The sequence below is a fragment of the Bos taurus genome, chromosome 11 (assembly GCF_002263795.3).
Source record: "Bos taurus isolate L1 Dominette 01449 registration number 42190680 breed Hereford chromosome 11, ARS-UCD2.0, whole genome shotgun sequence".
Taxonomy (NCBI): Eukaryota; Metazoa; Chordata; class Mammalia; order Artiodactyla; family Bovidae; genus Bos; species Bos taurus.
In genome coordinates, this window is record NC_037338.1 from 7,140,353 (window position 1) to 7,165,006 (window position 24,654).

A 24,654-nucleotide genomic window follows, 5' to 3' on the forward strand; every position below is an offset into this window, starting at 1 on the left:
CAGCTGAATGCACTGTCCTAAGGCAGGAAACAGCCCTTAAGTCTTTCCTCTGAAGGAGGAAGTCTCAGATTAACAGGAGGGAGAGTAGAGAGGCTCTTGTCAGAAGATTAGAAATAGTGGAATAGTTAGAAATCGTGGAATTGTAGCTGAGTCAGGTGAAATGGTTTTACCTACAAAGGTAATAACAGGGAGAGGAGGGGTATTTGGTAGGATGAGAAAGGAGTGGAAGACAGCCATTAAAAAGAAATTGCAAATGACCCAATTTCATTCCTTTTTATGGCTGAGTAATAGTCCCCACAGTGAGTGAAAAAAGTCAGAAAGAGAAAAACAAATATTGTATATTAATGTATATATGTGGAATCTAGACAAATGGGGCAGGTGAACCTATTTCAGAGCAGGAATAGAGACGCAGATGTACAGAATGGATGTGTGGAAATGGTGGGAGTGGTGGAATGAACTGGGAGATTGGGACTGACATATATACACTGCCGTGTGAGACAGATGGCTAGTGGGAACCTGCTGTACAGGGAAGGGAGCTCAGCGTGGTGCTCTGTGACGACCTAGAAGATTGGGATGGAGGGGGGTGGAGTGGGGTGGGATGGATGTCCGACAGAGAGGGCATATGTGTGTACATATAGCTGATCCGTGTTGTTGCACAGCAGGAACACAACATTGTAAAGCAACTCTGTGTGCTCAGTCGCTCAGTCGTGTCCCACTCTTTTCAACCCCGTGAACTGTAGCCTGCCAGGCTCCTCTGTCCATGGGATCTCCTAGGCAAGAATAGTGGAGTGGGTTGCCATTCCCTTTACCAGGGGATCTTCCCAACCCAGGGGTCGAACCTGTGTCTCCTGCATTGGCAGGAGGATTCTTTACCACTGAGCCACCTGGGAAACCCCAAACAACTATATCCCATTTTTTTTTAAACAGCTATACTCCAATTAAAAAAAAATAAATTTCAATGTATAGTAAAGGGAAATCTTAGATTATAATGTGGCATTGGTGAAACCTCTTTAGTTTCTGCTGCAGAGCAGGGGAGAAAGGAGAGGGGGGAGGGGGCTGACCTTTACCCTGACCTGTGAGTGAAATGAAGAAGCTGGGAGAGGAGAGGAGGAGGCGAAGGGAGGGCAGAGAAAGAAGAAGGTGCTGCCGATGAGGAAGGGAAACGGGGATACATTTATAGCCATGCATCTGCCTGCAGTGCAGGACATGAGGACTGGCTTCCCGGGTCAGGAAGATCCCTGGAGAAGGGAGTGGCAGCTCACTCCAGTATTCTTGCCTGGAAAGTTCCTTGGACAGAGCAGCTTGGCAGGCTGCAGTCCATGGGGTCAAAAAGAGTCAGATGTGACTGAGTAACAATTTCACTTTTCTTTCGTGGCACACAGAGGATGTTCAGTGAATTTTTTTCACATTAAATTAAATCCCATCTGAACAGAATTTTATGGATGAGTTTCTTTCCTTCTTATCTAGGAAAACCAATAAACATAACGTGCTTGGCTTGCTTTGGGAAAGGCCCTCAGGTCATGGCTGAGGCCTTCTGGCGGGTGAACGGAAGTGAGGTCAAGAACTTTGGTGAAACGAGAATACAAGTGGTGCAGGAGCAAACGCAAAGGTATTTTTAAATGGCAGTTAAAGCAGCCCCTACCTTCCCACATGGTTTGCAACTGTACAGTGAGCGCTGAAAGTAACAGACTGCCTTTTAATCCTAGCGATGAGCTGACTTGCCGAAACACCGTTTTAAAAATCGAGGATGTAAAAGAAGAGGATTTGACATCGAAGTACGACTGTCTGGCCATGAATTTCCACGGCTTCATCACGCACACTGTAACACTAAGGAGGAAAAATCCAAGTAAGGCGTGTTTCTGAGACTCCAGTCACTGGAGTTTGCTGTATCAACTGTAAGCTGAAATCATATTCTTAGAGAACAGTGTGTTGGCGTGCGGTTGCAGGAAAATCCATCAAGACAACAAAATGCTCCATCTCACAAATTAAAGAAGGCAGGAGGAGAAAAGATTTGTCCTGGGTGTAGGCATTACACATATACACATTGTATATAGAGACAGATATATATTGTGGAGAGAGACAGAATTCAAGACAGAAAGGAAGCGATTGAACTGGCACCGTGCTTTTTATGATCAGCACACTCAGACACTGTTAAACCAGTCAGTAAGGACACACTCCTTCTCCCTGGGAGTGAGTGCACCTTTCTTCCACTCCCTCCGTGTACGACTGTGCACAATGATGGCAGCAAAAAATAGTTTCACAAACACGTCCTTCCTGAGCACCTGTCGATTCTCTCACTTGTTTGCACATCCAAGTAAAGACACTCCCCTGGTTAGATGAAGCATTTAGTCCAGTGTAACAAAGGGTGCAGGGAAAATTCTGATATCTTTTCTTGTTACTCCATGTGTGATGATGTAGAAATTATTTAATGTGTTTGTCATATAGTCACAGGGAGAGTTCAACTCTCAGTTTATACCGGTAAGTGGGGTACTGTGCTGTGCTTAGGCGCTCAGTTGTGTCGGACTCTTTGTGACCCCATGGACTGTAGCTCCGCCAGGCTCCTCTGTCCATGGGAATTCTCCAGGCAAGAACACTAGAGTGGGTTGCCATGCCCTCCTCCAAGGGATCTTCCCAACTCAGGGACCGAACCCAGGTCTCCCGCATTGCAGGTGGATTCTTTACCATCTGAGACACCAGGGAAGTCCAAGCGAGGTACAGTCCAGATTAATTTGGATAAACCCACAGCAGCACAACTTGATTGGGAGAGATGGGAAAATTTAACTAATTTGATAGGGTTATTTAGTCTTTGCCTGAAGTGGTCCTTGGGATTTTTCTTGTTTGAATTCAACATGAACCACTGATTTGTAAGTTTTTGTAAAACAATGGAGCCATGACTACTGCAGATGATTTTAAATGCTATCATGCTCCATGGGTTGTCAGGATTCTGCTAGTTATATATACATATATATATCCATGTCATCTCAGGATGTGTTGACCCTGATGAGATGTCATTTTATGCTGACATTTGTGGTGTTGGTGGGCACAGAAGACCCCACAGGAACGGGAAAGCCACCCGACCCCAACTCTGCCACGGTGTCCTTATCCCACTGCTGTCTGTGCTCACATTGTCGTTTTATGAATGTTCTCTAGGTTCCTGTGTATTGGAATTGTTTTCTTTCTTTTTTTTTTTTTTGATTGGAATGTAATTGCTTTTTTTGTGTTCGTTTCTGCTGTTCGACCAAGTGAATCAGCTATGTGCATACATATATCTCCCACCTTGGATCTCTCTCCCATCCCCGCCCCCATCCCACCCCTCTAGGTCATCACAGAGCTCCCAGCTGGAATTGTTCTCATGTTCTGCATACATGTGATTTTGTTTCTTCTAATTCATCTTTATATGCTGACTTTCACCTGCTTTTCTTCAAATCAACACGATTATACTGTCTCAACAACTGTGTAAATTAAACAAAAATTGTTGCAACTGCTTTTAATGGTCATAATCAATTCCTTTGTTTCTAATCATACAGTAAAAGAAATTACACACTGTCCTGAATTTTAAAAATGAAAACTTAAAAAGCCTATGTCCCCATATGATTAAATATTCAACATTTGATACTACTACTATTAATAATAATAATGCGTGCATTCAGTTGTGTCCAACTCTTTGTGACCCCAAGGACTGTAGCCCGCCAGGCTCCTTTGTCCATAGCATTCTCCAGGCAAGAATCCTGGAGTGGGTTGCCATTCCCTTCTCCAGGGGATCTTCTCAATCCAGGGATCGATCCAGGTTTCCTACATTGCAAGCAGATTTTTTACTGTCTGACCCATCAGGGAATACTAATAATAATAAACATTTATTCATTGTTCTCTAAATATGAGGACCAGTCATTATTTTTCATACAATTTTTCATTTGTTTTATCAAAAATCCATAATGCAGTTATTATTACTATTGTCTACTTTTATAAATGAGGAAATTGAAACAAAGAGAGGTTGACTAATTGTGCAGTTTTACGAGCCACGATTCAGACACAGCTTTTCCTGTTTATAAACACTTACAGAAAATATTCAGTGTTAGGCATCACATTTAAGGATTATTTATGCATTTGTAAAGTAACATTTAGGAAGATACTGAACTTCAACTTCTCTAAATGTCTTCAATTAACTTCTCTCTGCTTGTAAACCAGTCACATGTATAAATATTGTGCAAGAAATTGGAATTCCCAGCGCTTGTCCAAATATTATTTTTAGAAAAAGTGACCTGGAGAGGAATCATGTTGAAAAAATTTACTTAGGGAATATTTATCATTTAAACTGATGACAACACAGACACCAGGCCCACGGCCAATTTTCAGTTTTGAATCAGCTCACTTTGGTCATTATTTTTACATTTTTTTTTATTTGGTTGTGCCATTAGGCATGTGGGATCTTAATTCCCTGACCAGGAATCAAACCTGTGCCCCCTGAAGTGGACATGCAGAGTCCTAGCCACTGGAGTGTCAGGGAATTCCCCACCTTGGTAATTCTTGATTTCATACTGCTAGATAGTCAGGGAGCTGATGAACTAATGAAAGAGTTTGCAAATCTGGACCAGTGATTTTCTTTGCAAAACTGGGAGCCTATGTCTTGAGATCAGATGCAAATGAAAAGGGAATTATCCAGCCAAATCTCATTTGAGTCTCCTCAAATTTATCTTTAAGTGGGACTATTTGTAAGATAGGATGGTTAACTATTTTAAAGAGAGAAGTAGACTTACAACAGCCAAAATTACTATTGATGAGCACAGTCCTTACATTCAGTTTGTATGTATCTGATACAGTCCAGATGGGGACCGTCTTGCATATATATGTTGTGAAGCAACAAGTAAGGGTAAAAGTGCAGCAGTGGCTAAAAAATGTTCAACAAAAGGGAAATAATGATGTGTTTAGGACCTGCTGCTGCTGCTACTGCTGCTAAGTCGCTTCAGTCCTGTCCGACTCTGTGCAACCCCATAGACGGCAGCCCACCAGGCTTCCCCATCCCTGGGATTCTCCAAGCAAGAACACTGGAGTGGGTTGCCATTTCCTTCTCCAATGCAGGAAAGTGAAAAGTGAAAGTGAAGTCGCTCAGTTGTGTCCGACTCTAGCGACCCATGGACTACAGCCCACCAGGCTCCTCCATCCATGGGATTTTCCAGGCAAAAGTACTGGAGTGGGGTGCCATTGCCTTCTCCGATTTAGGACCTAAAACCCAGTAATTTGACTTTATCAAACACTCATTAGAGAGTTACAAAGTTCTTGTTTCTCCCGTTGCTTTCACCAACCCCAGATGTGGTAAGTCTCTAAGACCTGCTGATTATTTCTCCCTAATGCCACCAATGCCAAGCTTGTCCACTCTTTTCTCCTTATTACACGGATCTGGCCCCTCCCATACTGCAGAAACTTCCCTCTCATTCTACTCCGAGGATCTATTGGCCACGGAAACAAAACTTCCATACCATCAGACTAATCTTGCTTGAAAACCACCTTTATTGTTAAGGAACCACTCAACACTCTTCAGTGGTTCCCACAACCAGAATAGAGACAAAATGCTTTTGCTGGACGCTCCAGTCTGATCAGAACCTAGGCCTGGATCCAGCTTTCCAATCATGTATTCCAGCAATTCCCCGAATTAGATTATCTGTCTTCCTCAGAAAACACACTCCCATCTCTGCCCTTGGAATCACAGCATCCTTGCATGCCAGGAATGCATTTCTTCCTTTGAAACTCTCCGAGTCTTACTTGGAGACCTCCAGGGACCTCATTCTGCAGGAAGTCTCCAACTGCTAGTCCAGTAGACTGTGGGCACGCCTTCCTAAAACCTCTGTTAGCTAAAACTGAGTCTTTCACTTTCTGTCTTAGCTAAGTTTACACGTGTCTCTACATGTTTTATATTGAAAAGACCCTGATGCTGGGGAAGACTGAAGGCAGGAGAAGAAGGGGACGACAGAGGATGAGATGGCTGGGTGGGATCACTGATTCAATGGACATGAGTTTGAGCAAACTCCAGGAGATGGGGAAGGACAGACAAGCCTGGCATGCTGCAGTCCATGGGGGCGTAGAGTCAGACATGACTGAGCGAGAACAACAGCTGTATCTCTTATGCTTTGAAAATCCCCTACAATGCCTAGCCTGGTGCCTTGCACAGAATGGAAGCTCAATAACCATTAATTTACTGATTCTTGAAACAGCCATGAGAATTCCATGTAGGCAGTCCTTGTGTGAATCTCTTGTCCTCCCAATGGATGCCAGTACCCACGTGTGTTTTTATTTTCTCCTGTTTTAGAAATAATAATAATCATTTTCTCCTCCCCCATCTTTTGAATAGTGGATCAACAAAGTACCTACTACATGCTTGCAGGATTTACCCTATTATTATTACTAATCAATGCCTTGGTGATAATTCTAAAAGTGTTCTGGATTGAGATTATTCTGTTCTGGAGAGACATAGTTAGACCTTCCAAAACTAGGAATGGTAAGTGGCAAGTTTCAAATTTTCTTTAATGGAAAAGGTTCTATAATGGCTGTTGTTTGCGTATCTAATAATCTCTTAATAGTTATGCTACTAAACTTAGATTTTCTTTTGCTTATTATTAGCGTATTATCAATAAATCTTTGTGAGTACTCAGAGGACACTCTTCATCCTGTCTGGTCATTCCTTATGGTTCTGAAATTCACCTAAACAGCCCCAATTTTCTCCCCAGTAGAACTGCTGTTCTTACTAATTCCTCAATAACAGAATCTGCTCCCAGCCCAGAAAGGGCATTTGGGGAAATATGTACTGGTAAAACTTTACGGAAGTCAAACATTTACAAAATTGTTCTTTTCCAGAGGTGAACATGTTAGAAAGGTCCATCAGATTGTAGGTGTATTTTTACCAGAAACCCTGTTCCATAAAGAGTCTTACCTCCCTACATATGTATACACATGAAAGGAAGCAGTTATACCTGCTAAATATGAACACCGTTCTTTCATTTGGAGGCAGATAAAATTTAGATTTTCCATAGAGTCACTCAACTAGAGCTAATTGTTTGATTTGTGAGAAATTCAGACCCCTTAAACATTTCTCCTCCCTTGCCACCATGAACTACCTTTTAGCATTTTCACTTCCCCATGGGGAAAAGAAAAACTAAAACTTAGATTTGCCTGGCACAGCAAAAAAATCCCTTATCTGTGACTATAAATACTTATTAATATATTATTAATCAAACAGGACAATATGGTTTGAACTAAACTGGTCAGGCACTTGTCTGTGTTCAGTCTGAACAACCTGAACTCTGTTCAAGTTCAGCTTGAACTCAGTTCAAGTCTAAGACAGTAAAAAGGAGAATGTGGGACCAAGACTGGTTTCCTGATGACTGAGTGTGCTGAGTCGTGTCTGACTCTTTGTGACCCCATGGACTGTAGCCCGCCAGGCTCCACTGTCCATGGGATTTCCCAGGGAAAAATACTGGAGTGAATTGTCACTTCCTGCTCCAGGGCGTCTTCCCAATCCAGGGACCGAACCCGAGTCTCTTGCGTCTCCTCCATTGGCAGGTTTATCCTTTACCACTGTGCCACCTGGGAAGTCACTTTCTGATGACATTTTGGGGATGGTAGATTGTTGTCATCCTCTCCAGATTCTAGAGTATTTGAGGGGCTGTGGTATATTCACCAATAATCCTAAAACTCTCCCCGAGAAATGTCTATCAGGAGTAAAATGAGAATTTTTTAAGGACCAGTTAATAATGTTGTGTTCCTTGTTCTCATGTTCAGATGGGAAGATCTATGATGCTTATGTGATCTATCCACGAAGCTGCAAAAACAGTCCAGAGGGGGCCAGCTCTGTGGAGTACTTTGTTCACCAGATTCTGCCCGACGTTCTTGAAAATAAATGTGGTTACAACTTATGCATCTATGGGAGAGACCTGCTTCCTGGACAAGGTAAACTTATCCACAACCATCAGGGACAGAAACTCTCATTCCTTAGAAAGCTAAGTGATGAGCTCTTGGATCAGGAGTTGCAATCATTATTCCAGGTCTTAGGACCAGAACTTTTAAATATTTCTCCAGAAGAAGGAAGTACTTCTTCTTTTCTTCCCCTCTCCCCATCACCACTCTGATCCTGAGGTCTTCACAGGAGTGGCAGTGATGTGAAGACAGGGTAAGACATCCTTGTTTGTGGATCTGGCAGGGCCCAGCCCCTACTTCCGGCTTCCCTGGTGGCGCAGTGGTAAAGAGTCTACCTGCCAATGCAGGAGATACAGGAGACACAAGTTCGATCTGAGTCGGGAAGATCCCCTGAAAGAGGGAAAGGCAGCCCACTCCAGTATTCTTGCCTGGGAAATCCCATGGACAGAGGAGCCTGGTGGGCTACAGTTCTTGGGGTCACAAAGAGTGGGACATGACTGAGCAACTGAGCACATCCACCTGCCCAGATCCGCCACTAGGAGAACTGACATCTCTGAAGTCTGTCTAGATCTGAGAGAAGACTTACCATCCAAAGAACTACACTCTCCTATCCAGAGGCACTGGCTAACACATTTGAAAGGACTCAAAGTTTTTATAATTTTCCTGACACTGAAGAAACATTTGCAAATGTATGTCCTCACAAGAACAGATGGAATTGTCTTCTGTTTCTTAATACTCCTCGTCAATTTCACATGCTTTTGACAGCTGGGTCACAACTCTAGCATTTCAGTAGTGTTTCTTCTTTCTCTCCATATTTATGTCAAGTACTACCTTAGGGACCCTCTTTTTTTGGGGGGGGGGGCGGGCAAGGAGTACCACTTGATTTAGAATGGCCAGCCTCAGGGAGGGGATGTGTTAATTTCCTCTTTCCTGTAGCTACCCCCAGGTGGACAGGGTCCTGAATGAAGACACTTTGGAAACCCTCCTTCTAATGCTTCTCGAATTCCTCAGGGACCAGGAAGCATTTGGAACATGAACCAGGCAGGGTATGTTTCATAGACTGTGAGTTTCAACTGGCATTCCTACCAAAAAGGGATTCAAATGCCTATATGCGAGACAGCAAAAGAGACACTGATCTAAAGAACAGACTTTTGGACTCTGTGGGAGAAGGCGAGGGTGGGATGATTTGAGAGAACAGCACTGAAACATGTATATTGCCATATGTGAACTAGATCACCAGTCCAAGTTCGATGCATGAAACAGGGCACCCAAAGCCAGTGCACTGGGACAACCCAGAGGGAACGGAGAGGGAGGGAGGTGGGAGTGGGGTTCAGAATGGGGGACACATGGTGGATACACCCATGGCTGATCCATGTCAATGTATGGCAAAACCCACCACAATATCGTAAAGTAATTAGCCTCCAATTGAAGTAAATAAATAAAAATTTTTAAAAAGAAATGAACACATCACAGGTGAATCTGATTCATCCTGAAATATTCAGGTACTGTTAATGGCCTAGTACCAGCTTGCGAGAACTGTAGAGTATACAATTCAGGAGGATGTAACCCACATCTCTCCCGAGGTGCCCTTCTTCCTCCAGCTCTCCCCACTGGCTATTTGTGGACCCCATGGACTGTAGCCCTCCAGGCTCCTCTGTCCATGGAATTCTCCAGGCAAGAATACTGGAGTGGGTTGCCGTTCCCTTCTCCAGGGGATCTTCCTGACCAGGGATGGAACCCACGTCTCTGTTTCCTGCATTGGCAGGCAGATTCTTTACCACTAGCACCACCTGGGAAGTCCATGTCCTCTGATCTCACCTCAACTAAAATAAATTAAAAACCAGCACCAAAATTCACTTTTTCCTTAGAATGATTTCATAACTGGGCCATGCAGTGCATTTCTTCTCATGACGGTTACCCGCCATCGGCTCTTTCAAGCCCACTCTGCACCCCCTACTCCATCCAGTGGCCTGATGACTGATCTTTATGGAAGGCATCATCTGCTTCACACCAGGCTAGGCCAACAGGAGGCACAGGCAGGGGCTCAGAGGGCAGGGTGTATCCCTGGTCCCCTCCGGGTGGGGTAGCCTAGGTAGCTGTGCTTCTCCCTGCTGAGCACTAGCTGCTGTTGGCTGGTCCTCCAGGTACACAGCTTGGGCTCCATAACCGTTCCCACCCTTCACACCTGGAGGGTGACTGTCACTCTCTGATGTTACCAGTTGTGGAGGTCTGAGCATCTCTCATTGATTTCCCTTGGCTCCGCCCACATCTTTTATAAGCTGTCCTTTCATTAAACTCTCTCTTCTCCGTGCTTTCAAGTATTCTGAGATTTCTGTTAGGATCTACTGACACAAGGGCTCTGGCTGGCACCATTCGACACTGATTTCCTGCTTCCAACCCTGTGGACTGGCAGTCTTTGGCTCCTGCTCTCTAAGAATCTCTGGACTTTTTTTTTTTTTTTCATGGATGTGCTTCCTTCATCACTCTCTTCCCTCTTGCTTTGACAGCTGCATGTTTTACATGTTTTCAGTCCACCCAGAAGTTAAGGGAAATCACCGTAGAGTTGATGGTCCATAAACAGTGACTTGACAAACGGATCTCATCTTCCTTAAAATTTTCCTAGTTTCAATCAAATTAGCTTCTAAAAAAGAGACTACTGGGGGTTGGGGGGGTGGGGGTGAGCAAAGTGGATCCAAGACTTCCTAGAGACTTGAGTCAGTTCAGAGAAGCAAAGGTTCCTGAGTTTGCGCTCTTCAACAAGAGAGTTAAAATTCTAAGTCAGAGTGAGAGTAGCACGGAAGTATATACATTACAATGTATAAAATAGGTCGCTGGTGGGAAGCTGCTGTACACAGCACGGGGGACTCAGTTGGGTGCCCTGTGATGACCTAGAGAGTGGGATGAAGCAGGGGTGGGAGGGAAGCTCAAGATGGATAAAGTAAGTGAGGTAAAGTTACTCAGTTGTGTCTGACTCTTAGTGACCCCATGGACTGTAGCCTACCAGGCTCCTCCCATGGGATTTTCCAGGCAAGAGTACTGGAGTGGGATGCCATTTCCTTCTCCAGAGGATCTTCCCCACCCAGAAATCAAACCCAGGTCTCCACATTGTAGGCAGACGCTTTACCGTCTGAGCCACCAGGTAAGTCAAGACAGACGGGATATGTGTATACTAATGGCTCAGATATGCAGATGACACCACCCTTATGGCAGAAAGTGAAGAGGAACTAAAAAGCCTTTTGATGAAAGTGAAAGAGGAGAGTGAGAAAGTTGGCTTAAAGCTCAACATTCAGAAAACGAAGATCATGGCATCTGGTCCCATCACTTCATGGGAAATAGATGGGGAAACAGTGGAAACAGTGTCAGACTTTATTTTTTGGGGCTCCAAAATCACTGCAGATGGTGACTGCAGCCATGAAATTAAAAGATGCTTACTCCTTGGAAGAAAAGTTATGACCAACCTAGATAGAATATTGAAAAGCAGAGACATTACTTTGCCAACAAAGGTCTGTCTAGTCAAGGCTATGGTTTTTCCAGTGGTCATGTATGGATGTGAGAGTAGGACTGTGAAGAAAGCTGAGCACCAAAGAATTGATGCTTTTGAACTGTGGTGTTGGAGAAGACTCTTGAGAGTCCCTTGGACTGCAAGGAGATCCAACCAGTCCATTCTGAAGGAGATCAGCCCTGGGATTTCTTTGGAAGGAATGATGCTAAAGCTGAAACTCCAGTACTTTGGCCACCTCATGCGAAGGGTTGACTCATTGGAAAAGACTCTGATGCTGGGAGGGATTGGGGGCAAGAGGAGAAGGGGACGACAGAGGATGAGATGGCCGGATGGCATCACCAACTCGATGGACATGAGTCTGAGTGAACTCTGGGAGATGGTGATGGACAGGGAGGCCTGGCGTGCTGTGATTCATGGGGTCACAGAGTCGGACACGACTGAGCGACTGAACTGAACTGATGGGTGATTCATGTTGTACAGCAGAAACTAACACAACATTATAAAGCAATTTTCCTCCAATTAAAATTTTAAAAATTTTAACAATTCTAAGTCCTTTTGCAGTATGTAAACTAATATTCTAGGAAGATAATGTGTAGATAATTCCTCTGTCCATGGAATTCTCCAGGCAAGAATACTGGAGTGGGTAGTTGTTCCCTTCTCCAGGAGATCTTCCCGAATCAGGATTGAACCGAGGTCTCCCGAATTGCAGACGGGTTCTTCACAGGTTGGGCTACCAGGGAAGCCGCAACGTGTGGACAATGAACCTGAATTCCAAGTCTCCTGCTATGTAACTGTAGGCTCCCCTTGATCTAAAGAACTCTCGACTGCTCTGCCTGGGAGAGGAGAGGGCTTGGCACTCGCGCGGTGACAGCTGTGTGCGGGTTCTTACCTCCTCCGCCGTGTCTTTTATCACTAGATGTAGCCAGCGCAGTGGAAAGCAGCATCAGGATGAGCAGGCGGCACCTCTTCATCCTCACTCCCGAGATCGTGCACAGCAAGGAGTTCACCTATGAGCGGGAGATCGCCTTGCACAGCGCCCTCATTCAGCAGGACTCCAAGGCCATCCTCATTGAAATGGAGGCTCTGTGCCCGCCTGGCGGCCTGCAGTTTGAGGAGCTCCAGGACTCCCTTAAGCATCTCATCAAAGTGCAGGGGACCATCAAGTGGAGGGAGGACCACGTGGCCAACAAGCGGTCCCTGAATTCCAAGTTCTGGAAACACGTAAGGTACCACATGCCACAGGTGCCAAGCCGACTCCCCAGGAAAACTCCAAGCTTGGCATCCTTGAGTGCCCAGGGGTAGCAGTGGTTGCTTTGATGGCGAATGCATCCCGTGTTGTGGAGCCGTATTTTTCCTAACTGGGTCACGCTGCTGTACCAGACACTGAGCTCCAGAAATAGGACTATAGCAGAGGGATTTCAGACCTCAGGCTTCATGCTCTAACTTTACTTCCGTTTCCCTGATTCCGGGTGCGTGCAAAATGCCCAGGGATTTTCAGCCTCAAGCTCCCTGACTCTTAACCTCACATTCCATCTCCCTTGGCTAGTCCTTCTCCATTGTGGTTTAGCATCTTCTAGCTACAGGAGCCTGGTGGGCTGCAGCCCATGGGGTCGCTAGAGTCGGGCACGACTGGGCGACTTCACTTTCTCGTTTCACTTTCATGCATTGGAGAAGGAAATGGCAACCCACTCCAGTGTTCTTGTCTGGAGAATCCCAGGGACGGGGGAGCTTGGTGGGCTGCAGTCTATGGGGTCGTGAAGTGACTTAGCAGCAGCAGCAGCTATACTCTTCCTCTCTCTCACTCTCTCATTCTCTGTCTCTTTATCCCTTGTCTATATTACATAATTTGAACATATTTTGAAAGTTTTAGAATTAAATTTTCATGTAATCTTAAAGAATACTCAGATCATCTCTAGCGGAACACTCGTATTAAATCTTCCTCACTCTGCCAGAACATGTTCAAGTTTATTCAACCAGATGCTTAATTTTTATCATCTCAATATTGCCGATTTTGTTGGTGTACCTTACTCAATTATCCAGTTGTCATTATATTTGTTGGTTTTGATTCTAAAATTTATTTCATATGAAAGAAATGAGAATAATCATACCAAAACTCCTTGTATTTCTGTGCTAATCAAATGAGAAATAGAAGTATTTAGACCAGAGTAAGAGTTCATGAAATAGTGACAACTTGTTAAGACATGTTCTTGCAATGTGGATTTCATTCTATGTCCTCTTAAGCAGAGGTCCCCAATCTCTGGGATCTAATGCCTGATGCTCTGTGGTGGAGCTGATGTAATAATAATATAAATCAAGTGCACGAGAAATGCAATGCGCTTGAATCATCCTAAACCATCCCCCCCACCCCCACCCCCCACCCCCGGCCATGGAAAAACTGTTTTTCATGAAACCAGTCCTTGGTGCCAACAGAGTTGGGGACCAGTGCTCTGAAGAGTGAATTCTCTCCAGATTCACTACCACCTGGAAGGACAGAGGCTTTTCTGATTCATGAACACAGGATATTTTGGAACTGATTTTATTTCCTTCTTTGCATTAACTACTTGAAAGCATAAAGCCAAATCTGGAATCTTTCTATAGCAAATACATGGGCTATCATAACAGGGAATTGAAAATAATCTCTTCCCTAGCTCCATAATAAAAGAAACTGAAAAATTGGATGTCATCAAAGTTTCAGATGTCTGCTGATAATTCTCACCTTACTAGTCTCTTTGGGAGGGGCAGTTCCTTTTCAGAGAGAAGTAAAGTAAGAATTTTTCCAGGTTTACCTATTCATTTTTAAAATCACCTATTGATTAGCAGACATTTAAAATTTTGATTATGCCCAACTTATCAATTTTTGTTACATGGATAACATGTGTTCATTTTCTGTGTCCTAAATTTTTTTTTTTTTGCTTATCCCAAGGTCATGGAGAATTTGTCTTATGTACTGTTATGAACTGTATATGATTCCAGCTTTTATGTTTAAGTCTATGGTCTATTGTAAGTTAATATTTGTATGTAGAAATATCCCCCCATAGGGATACCCAATTACTTCAGCAACATTTGTGAAATACTTTTCATTCCCTACTGAACTGACATGGTATCTTGGTTAAATAGCTATAGACTATATATGTGAAAGTGAAAGTTGCTCAGTCATGTCTGACTCTTTGTGACCCCATGGACTATACAAGTCCATGGAATTCTCCGGGCCAGAATACTGGAGTGGGTAGGCTTTCCCTTCTTCAGGGGATCTTTCCAACCCAGGGATCAAACCCAGGTCTCCCCCATTGCAGGCAGACTCTTAACCAGCTGAACCACAAGGGAAGCCCAGACTATATATGTATGGATCTGTTCTTTTATTTTCCACGTATATGCTCATGTTAATATCACACTACCAAGATTACTATTGCCTTGTAAACCTTCAAGTTGGTTTGATTCCTCTCTGTTCTGTGAGATTGTCCTGACTATTCTAGATGGTTTGCATTTTCATATGATTTTTAGAATGTGTTTCAGTTTTTTTGAAAACTCCTCCTATGACTGAATATACAGACTCTATAAATTCTGTAGTTTGTGGAGAGTAGATATCTTAACAATGAGTCTCCCATTCATAGACATGGGTCTAGCTCCCCATTCACTGGGGTATTTCCTGTCTCCTAGCAGTATTTTATATATTTCATAGTAGATATCTTGCATATCTTTGAAAAAAAAATATCCTTTGGTATTTGATTTTTTTTTATGTTTTTGTAAGTGGTATCTTTCTAGCAAAGTTCATTTTCCAAATTTCCATTTTTAGTATATGGAATTGCAATCTGTTGCACTGATGGTCTGGTAGCAAGCGATGAGGATGAAGACAGAACATGAAATCTGGTGCAATGGGTCAGCAGATCTGCAGCCTCTATTGAACTGAGGTGCAGAGTCCACTCTGAGTCCAGTTTTTATTCCTAATTGCAGACTACAAGATTTTCTCAGATCTTAATCTTTCTCAAGACACATGCTGTATTAATAACGTACTCCTAAATGTCATGGACTACACTGACAAAGTCCAGATCTCCTTGTGTTTACCCCAAGCCTTTCCCTTCTGGGCTAGTCTTGGGAACAATTAGCAAGTATGTAGGCAGTGTTAGTGCCTGACACTGACTAGCTTTCCAAGATCCATGCTTTTATGATCCCAGTCATACTCCCTTCTGGGTCTGGCCTTGGGGTTGTAACAAGGAGATTATTCTTAAGGAAAACATAAAAGATAATCATTACCATAGTTTCTTAATATATGCTATTTTTCCAGGTGCTATTTCTGTGAAATTTCTCAAAGCTGTGAAAGTACATTATTAGGAATTCCCACTACACAGTCAATTTCTATATATTCACCTTGTGTTTTGTGATCTTGATAAATTCATTAATTTTTTCCAACAGGCTTTTCTTGTAGATTTCAAAGGGTGATCAACATAAAATTATGCCCTCTGCCAAAACCAGTAGTTTTATTTTTTCCTTTCCAATCTTTATGCCTTTTACTTTTATTTCTTTACTAATTACAAAATATTTGTCCTAGATGAGAGCTGACATCTTTATCTTGTTCCCCATCTTAGGAAAATGCCAAGCGTTTCACCATTAATTATGTAGTTACATGTAGCTTTCTTATAGGTGTTCTTCATCAGCACCTATTCATAAGAATGGTCCCTTCTGTTCCCAATTTCCCTAGTGTTATTAATCAAGAAACAGTATTGAATATTGCCAGTTGCTTTTTAATTGCATTTATTGAGAAATCCTATGGTTTTTCTCTTTTATTAGATGAATGACTTTGATTGGATAAAAAGAATGAAAATCACTCTCTTTGAGCCCTTTAACCTCTGCTATGGGTTTCATTTCTCATTTTTGTTTGAAAGATACAATCACAGGCCAGTCTAAAAATACATCCTGAGTTCCATCTGCTGATTTTTTAAAAAATGCACAATGTGGGAGTTGAGAGTTAAAGTTGTATTGGGGGCAAAATAAGGACTGCATCCCGGAGATAGCATTTCAGATAGTTCTGAGAAACTGCTGTGAGGAAGTGATGGGAGGAGCTAGACTATTTAGGAGTTTTGCAACCAAAGGCAGGTAGTTGGAAACATCAAAGGATTACTGTTAATTAAAGAAACCAGATGCTTCAGGTTAAGGAATTTAGCTCATTTCTATGTGTGGGAAGATTCAAGAGTCTGGGCTCACTGAAATCATTCCTTTGAGGTGCATCTCATCTGTCTGGGGGTCATATCCTGTATTTGCACGTCCTGAAGTGCCTCAAGCTTCACCTTAGGGAGCGGCTACATTCTGCTGACAGCTAGATGGCAGGTATTCTTTCCTTCCAGAGTGACCTTAGGGCTCACATTGGAGGGCTGAAATCGTGGATATCTGTGACATCCTTATTTACTGATACGGCAGGAAATGTTCCATTTCTCTCACCACACCATAAAAACTTACAAACACACCTCCTTTTCTTCTAACCCTTTTAAAATTTCAATTTAACACCCCTGTGCTTCTCTTTTACTTCCCAAGAGGGAACGCCCATCCATCAGGCTTAGCAGAAAGCCTTAGGACCCAGCCAGGACCCCAGGGCTTGAAACACCAAGTCCTCCGCACCTTTGGTTAGCCTCGGGGAAGCCGGGCCCCCCGGGTTAGGACTGCTCTTCTGCCTCCATGGGGCCGCCTGCCGGCCCAGCCCCTTCTCTTAAAGCGCAAATGCTCTCAGTCCAAAGACTGACTCCGGGACTCTGGTGCAAGCTGCCCGCTGCGCCCAGGGTGCGTAGCAGCTGCCCCGGCGCGCCCCCTCCTGGCCCCGGGGGCCGCTAGCCAGCTTCGGGGACCTAGGCGCGCCGCCCCTCGCCGCAGCCTCCTCAGCCCCCTCGGCTCCCGGCTCCAGCGAGCCGCTCCCCGGAACCCAAGGGCGGGGCGCCCAGCGACAGGAGCCTGTACCCCGAGCGCGGCGAGGAGCGCGCACTCCGCTCCCAGTGCGCCGCGGACCGGGACACCCAGGACCCAGAACGCGCCGAACCTGGGACACCGGGACTCTAAGCGCCCCCATCGGAGGAGCATCCCCAAACTGGGAGAACCCCGGACCCGGAGCGCCCCCACGGAGGAGAAGCCAGACTCGAAGAATCCTGACCGGAGCAAACCCGGACGGGGAGTGTCCCAGACCCAGGACTCGTTCCCCGGCACAGGAGCAGCGAGCACCCCACTCGCAGCTGAGTTCTGCCAGACTCTTTGTTTTCATACTTTCCATTCCTTTTTTTTTTCTTTTTCTTTTCTTTTCTTTTTCAACCTTCTCTGTTTGCACTTGCGGTTCCTTTCTTGTTTCGAGGTGGGAGAAAGGCAGCTGGTATTGTTTCTCGCCTGCCTCCGCCAACCGAACCGTGTGGAGGAAGCCCCCGCCCTAGCCTCGGGACCCCTTCTGAAGGTAAGAAAGACCTGTCTTTTTCACCTTCACCTTCTTCCACTGCCCTCTGCTGCCAAGGGGCGGCCAGCCTCTGGGGCAGCATTTCTGAAAGATCAGTTAAATATGACGATGTATGAAAGTGTTAGTCGCTCAGTCGTGTCTGACTGTTTGCGACCCTATGGACTGTAGCCCCGCCAGGCTCCTCTGTCCATGGAATTCTCCAGGCAAGAACAGATCGAACAGAGTCGCCTTTATGTGTCTCCTGGATTGCAGGTGGATTCTTTACCGCTGAGCCGTCAAGGAACTCCATTATATATGTTATGCGTATAATTTTAAATATTAAGTATATGTGCATACTTACATGAATAATTGGTGATTCACCATCATCAACTTTCCCTGATAGTATAATTTTAGAGTCTAAAACCGTCCCAATTTTTTTTTTCTAGAAAGGTGAGAACAGGGAAAGGAAGTGAGAGTTTTCGTTTATCAAGCAGTTACTTGTGTCTGACGTTGTGTAGAAAACTTTTAGATGCTTCGTTTTCGATTTAGCCTCCTACAGGCCAAATGAAGTATGCTTCGTATTCTTTTTTTTTTTTTTTGGCGGGGTGGGTGTAATTGCTTTAGGATGTTGTGTTGGTTCTGCTGTACAATAAAGTGAATCAGCTGTATGTATACATATATCCCCTCCCTCTTGAGCCTCTCTGCCCCTTCCCCCTCTAGGTCATCACAGAGCTCTGAGCTGAGCTCCCTGTGCTGTACAGCAGGTTCCCGCTAGGTATCTATTTAATACATGATAACACATATATATATATATGTTATATATATAACATATATATACATGTACCATATATATATATATATGTCAACCCTAATCTCAATTTGTCCCATCCTCCCTTTCCCTCCCTCTGTGTCCACATGCCAGTTCTCTATGTCTATGTCTGTAGTCCTGCCTTGGAAACAGGTTCCTCAGAACTGTTTTTCAAGATTCCACATATATACGTTAATATATGATACTTGCTTTTCTCTTCCTGACTTACTTCATTCTGTATGACAGACTCTAGGTCCATCCACGTCTCTACAAATAACCCTATTTCATTCCTTTTAGTGGCTGAGTACTATTCCATGTAACCCACTCCAGTACTCTTGCTTGGAAAATCCCATGGACGGAGGAGCCTGGTAGGCGACAGTCCATGGGGTCGCACATAGTCGGACACGACCGAGTGACTTCACTTCCTTTCAGTGTTCCGTGTAGCACCACATCTTCTTTATCCGTTCATCCATTACTGGACGGATTTAGGTTGTTTCCACGTCCTGGCTATTGTAAACAGTGGTAAAGCATGCTTCTTAAAAGGAGGGGGCCCGAGTGCAGAGAGGTTTGGTAGTTTACTCAAGGGCATCCAGCTACTAAGTAACAGATTCCCAGATTCACTCCTGCTGTTGCTGCTGCTGCTGCTAAGTCACGTCAGTCGTGTCCGACTCTGTGCGACCCCATAGACGGCAGCCCACCAGGCTCCCCCATCCCTGGGATTCTCCAGGCAAGAACACTGGAGTGGGTTGCCATTTCCTTCTCCAATACAGGAAAGTGAAAAGTGAAAATGGAGTCACTCAGTCGTGTCCGACTCTTAGCGACCCCATGGACTATAGCCTACCAGGCTCCTTCTTCCATGGGATTTCCCAGGCAAGAGTACTGGAGTGGGGTGCCATTGCCTTACATTTTCCTAATTTGAAAACCTTTGCCTTTATCTGAGGTGCCTCCCAGGGTTTTAGAACTCCAGCAGCTGTACAGCAGTTATCAAATAGATGCCTGGGCTGTGCCTTCAGATGCAGGTTCCTGAGCTCAGTGTATTATTGAAACACCACACCCTTTTGGTGCTGTTGTCCTGGGATCTGGAACCCCATTTTCCAATGCAAAGGCCTTGGATGGGCTGGGAGGGAGCACTGGTTTGATCCCTGGCTGGGGAACTATTGATAAGATCCCATGTGCCACATAGTTCAACCAAAAAAAAAAAAAATCAAAAATTACAAAGCAAAAGAATGATAGACTTGAATGCATAAATATAAAATTGTCCATACGTTAAGACATCAAAACAGGGATTGAAAAGGAAAACTATGCAACAAATTGAAATTTTGTAACAAATTTCTTAAAAATTTAAGAACTGGATTAAAAAAAGCATGAAGACATGGATATAAAATAGCTGAAAATACATGATTGGTATTTTGCCTCATTTATATCCATAGAAATGCAAGTTAATAAGCCATGAAGTAAAAGCCACAGAGAGGTAATAAGTCATGAGTGGTAAAAGCCACTATTTTACCAATTTAAATACCCAATCAGATTTAAAGAAGGGGAGAACTCAATGCTAATGTGGGTGTAGTAGAGGAATATTGTTTTGTGCTGGTGTGTTAGCCACTCAGTCATGCCCGACTCATTTGTAACCCTGTGGACTGTAGCCCACCAGGCTCATCTGTTTTTCCGGGCAAGAATACTGGAGTGGGTTGCCATTCCCTTCTCCAGGGGATCTTCCTGACCACGGGATCAAATCTAGGTCTCCTGCATTGCAGGCAGATTCTTTATCACTGAACCACCAGGGAGGCCCAGGTCTTGTGCTGGTGAGGGGCATGAATTATTACATTTTGGGTACAGTTTGGTGGTATGCATTTATCATGTTTAGAATGTATTCTTTGACTCATAGATATACTGCCATGTAGTATGCTATGCTAAGTCACTTCAGGCACATCCGACTCCGTGTGACCCCATAGATGGCAGCCCACCAGGCTCCCCCGTTCCTGGGATTCTCCAGGCAAGAACACTGGAGTGGGTTGCCATTTCCTTCTCCAATGCATGAAAGTGAAAAGTGAAAGTGAAGTCGCTCAATTGTGTCCAACTCCTAGCAACTCCATGGACTGCAGCCTACCAGGCTCCTCCATCCATGGGATTTTCCAGGCAAGAGTACTGGAGTGGGGTGCCATTGCCTTCTCTGGCCATATAGTAGCACCAAGAAAAAAATAAGAAATACTGAAAAATATTTGGTTGGCCAAAAAGTTCCTTCTAGGTTTTCATACACTGTTACAGGAAAACCTGAATGAACTTTTTGGCCAACTGGTAATAATAGCTCAGTGATATTTATCACTCACCAGACACTTCGCAGCAGTAGCTCATGTAACCTTCACAACATTTCTGGGAGGTAGTATTGTTATTCCCTTTTATGGGTAAAGTGATTGAGGAACAGAGATGGTAAGTGACCAGCCCAATGTTATTCAGCTGCTAAAGAGTAGAATGAGTTATCTATTTTATGCATACTATCAAATAGTGTATATGGATCAATCCCAATCTCCTGATTCATCCCACGTGCTCCTTTTTCCCATTTGTATCCATGTGTTTGTTCTCCACATCTTACTCTTTCTGCTTTGTAAATAAGATCATCTGTACCAGTTTTTTTCAGGATCCACATATAAGGATTCATATATGACATTTGTTTTTCTCTTTCTGACTGACTTCGCTCTGTACGACTGTCTGTATAAAAATAGATAACTAATGAGAACCTGCTCTAGACCACAGGGAACTCTACTCTGCTCTGTCATGACCTAAATGGGAAGGAAATTAAAAAACCAAACAAACAGGGGATATATGTAAACATATAGCTGCTTTCCTTTGCTGTACAGTGGAAACTGACACATTGTAAAGCATCTATGTGTGTGTGCCGTCGCTTCAGTCAGGTCCCACTCTCTGTGACCCTATGGACTGTAGCCTGCCAGGCTCTTCAGTCCACGGAATTTTCCAGGCTAGAATACCGGAGTGGGTTGCCATTTCTTACTCCAGGGGAAGGAACTATACTCCAATAAAAATTATTTGTTTTAAAAGGGTAGAATGAGGATTCAAATCCAGCCAGTCTGGTACCAGAGGCTGTACCCCAAAAACTGATCTATGCTGCCATAGATCACTTTATAGTAAAATAATAAAGTCATTTTATAATAAAATATATCTTGTAAATTATAAAATATCCATAAGAAGGAATATCATGTGGTAGTTAAATTCATAACAAAGAGTATTTTTTGACACAGGAAAAGGATATTTCCTTAAGTAGTAACTACAGGATATGAGATGATTTTAAATCTTTATTTGAAAATATACAGAAAGAAGTATGAACCAATGCTGAAGTATGATGCACATTGAAATTATCTTCTTCTTTCCAATCTTTATTTTATAAATGTTCCATAATTGGAATATATTACTTTAGAAATCAGAAAAAATTTTTTCAAAGAAAGAAATAAAAAGAAAAATTTAAGAATTATGAAAAGGCAAAAAAAAAAATGGTATCAACATCAAACATAACACTAAAAATACTCACCAAACTTCTTCCATGTAAGAAATGCAATACTTATATCCTCCTAAATATATCTTATTGATAAGTAGCAGGATGTCTATGACATTTATCAGAATAGCTTTTCTTTTGGAAATGACTTTCATAATTTAATATCTTAATGTTTTAAATCCATAATGAGTACATTAAAAATTTTATATATACACATACAGAGAGCAGTGCAAATACCAGCTAATCTGTATACTGGGATCTTCACATGTTGCATATTGAAACTCAGAGTTAAATCATCAGAATGCTGAATAATCTCATAATAACTTCATCTCTTAGCAGACCTTGAAAATTTTAAAAATAAAACAAAAAAACCCCAGCAGTGTCCTTTACAAGGCTGTGTTGACCTCAACCAGAGGAAATGAAGCTTTTCATTCTACCTGAGAAAAGAGGATAGTGTTAATAATAAAATTGTGTCTGTGTGTGGTCGAGGGATTGATTTCAAACCATAGATGTATTCTAATTTGGTTATGATCAGTTGGTACTTTCCACTCATACTATATTCCTTTGTATTTACATTATTGAGTATTCTCTCTCAGAAATTACATCAAAGGCTTGGTGATGTTATTCCTAAGGCTTAATGTGAATGGTTTGTCAGGTTAGCCATTAAACTTCATTGAGGATTTGGGCATTAACAATATTCTAAGAGCCTCTTGATGAAAGTGAAAGAGGAGAGTGAAAAAGTTGGCTTAAAACTCAACATTCAGAAGACGAAGATCATGGCATCTGGTCCCATCATTTCATGGCAAATAGTTGGGGAAACAGTGACAGACTTTATTTTTGGGGGCTCCAAAATCACTGCAGATGGTGACTGTAGCCGTGAAATTAAAAGATGCTTAATCCTTAGAAGAAAAGTTATGACCAACCAAGACAGCACATTAAAAAGCAGAGACATTACTTTGCCAGCAAAGGTCCGTCTAGTCAAGGCTATGGTTTTTCCAGTAGTCATGTATGGATGTGAGAGTTGGACTATAAAGAAAGCTGAGCGCCGAAGAATTGATGCTTTTGAACTGTGGTGTTGGAGAAGACTCTTGAGAGTCCCTTGGACTGCAAGGAGATCCAACCAGTCCATCCTAAAGGAAGTCAGTCCTGAATATTCATTGGAAGGACTGATGCTGAAGCTGAAACTCCAATACTTTGGCCACCTGATGTGAAGAACTGACTCATTTGAAAAGACCCTGATGCTGGGAAAGATTGAAGGTGGAAGGAGAAGCGGGTGACAGAGGATGAGATGGTTGGATGGCATCACCGACTCCATGGACATGGGTTTGGGTGGACTCCGGGAGTTGGTGATGGACAGGGAGGCCTGGCGTGCTGTGGTTCACGGGGTCGCAAAAACAGGGCTGAGCGACTGAGTGACTGAACTGAACTGAACTGAGTGGTGATTAGTGAAAGAATTATTTGGGGTAGAGAGACTACCACACCTGTAGGAATCCTGCATAAAGATTTGCTCATTTAATCGCTCAGTACTTTTTGGAGATAGGCCTTCTTATCAACACTATTTTGGTAATGAGCAAATAAGCCTTGTGACTTCTAAGTGACTTGCTCAAGGTTGCACAGCCTGTGAAGACTCAAGCAGGAATGCCAGCCCAGTTTTGTATGTCCCAAACTCCAAACTCTTTCCACCGTGTTTCACTTCCTTTACAGGTATGTGTTATATAAGGAACATGGGTTTGTTTATGAGATATTCAGTCTTGATCTATGAACCCCAATGCACCCATTTTTGTATTCTCTCTCAATTTGTATTATAATTAGTCAAACAAAAGATGGGTTGGATTAGTATCAAAATTCAACACAGATTTGAATTCATTGAGTCCATTTAGCTTAGGCATCTGGATTGTATAAAACTTTGAAATTTGGGAGTTTTTCTATGGTTATGTGAGTAAAGACACACCTCTTCCTTTTTAACAAGTATTAATGAGTGCTTACTATGTGGAAGGCATTGACTTTAGTCATACAGTGATGAGCAAGATAAATGTAGCTCCTAATTTGTGAAACAGAGAAGGCAATGGCACCCTACTCCAGTACTCTTGCCTGGAAAACCCCATGGATGGAGGAGCCTGGTAGGCTGCAGTCCATGGGGTCACTAAGAGTCGGACACGACTGATCAACTTCACTTTCACTTTTCACTTTCATGCATTGGAGAAGGAAATGGCAACCCACTCCAGTGTTCTTGCCTGGAGAATTCCCGGGATGGGAGAGCCTGGTGGGCTGCCGTCTATGGGGTCACACAGAGTCGGACACGATTGAAGTAACTTAGCAGCAGCAGCAATTTGTGAAAAATTTAGTTCTGAAAAGAAAAAGGTCAATATTTAATAATTCAACTCATATGAAGATGGTGATGAATATTTTGGTGTAGTGGGAGGGAAAAAAAGAAGCTTCAGTGCACACACACTCACACTTCCACACAGGCAGACTGTTCATTTACAGGGTAGTGGATTTTCTGGAAATTCTGTTGTCCTCACCCTTGACCT

The 24,654-nt window shown here is 43.3% G+C and overlaps 1 protein-coding gene across 5 annotated transcripts in view; it reads left to right on the top strand.

The window, feature by feature from the left end:
• The window catches only part of IL1RL1 (interleukin 1 receptor like 1), a 38,094-nt gene that overhangs the window by 13,083 nt on the left and 357 nt on the right, over positions 1–24,654 (top strand). Inside the window, exons 9-13 of one of the 5 annotated variants that reach the window (XR_009496284.1) lie at positions 1,468–1,609; positions 1,689–1,846; positions 6,344–6,490; positions 7,771–7,938; positions 12,324–23,827. Coding sequence is in view for 3 of the 5 variants with exons in the window: in XM_024998706.2 (XP_024854474.1) it covers positions 1,468–1,609; positions 1,689–1,846; positions 6,344–6,490; positions 7,771–7,938; positions 12,324–12,709 (1,001 nt within the window). In the remaining 2 variants the exon portion in view is untranslated. Of the gene's footprint in view, positions 1–1,467; positions 1,610–1,688; positions 1,847–6,343; positions 6,491–7,770; positions 7,939–12,323; positions 23,828–24,654 lie in introns of those variants that run through there. The other 4 variants (XR_009496285.1, XM_005212445.5, XM_024998706.2 and 1 more) reach the window with 4 other exon arrangements.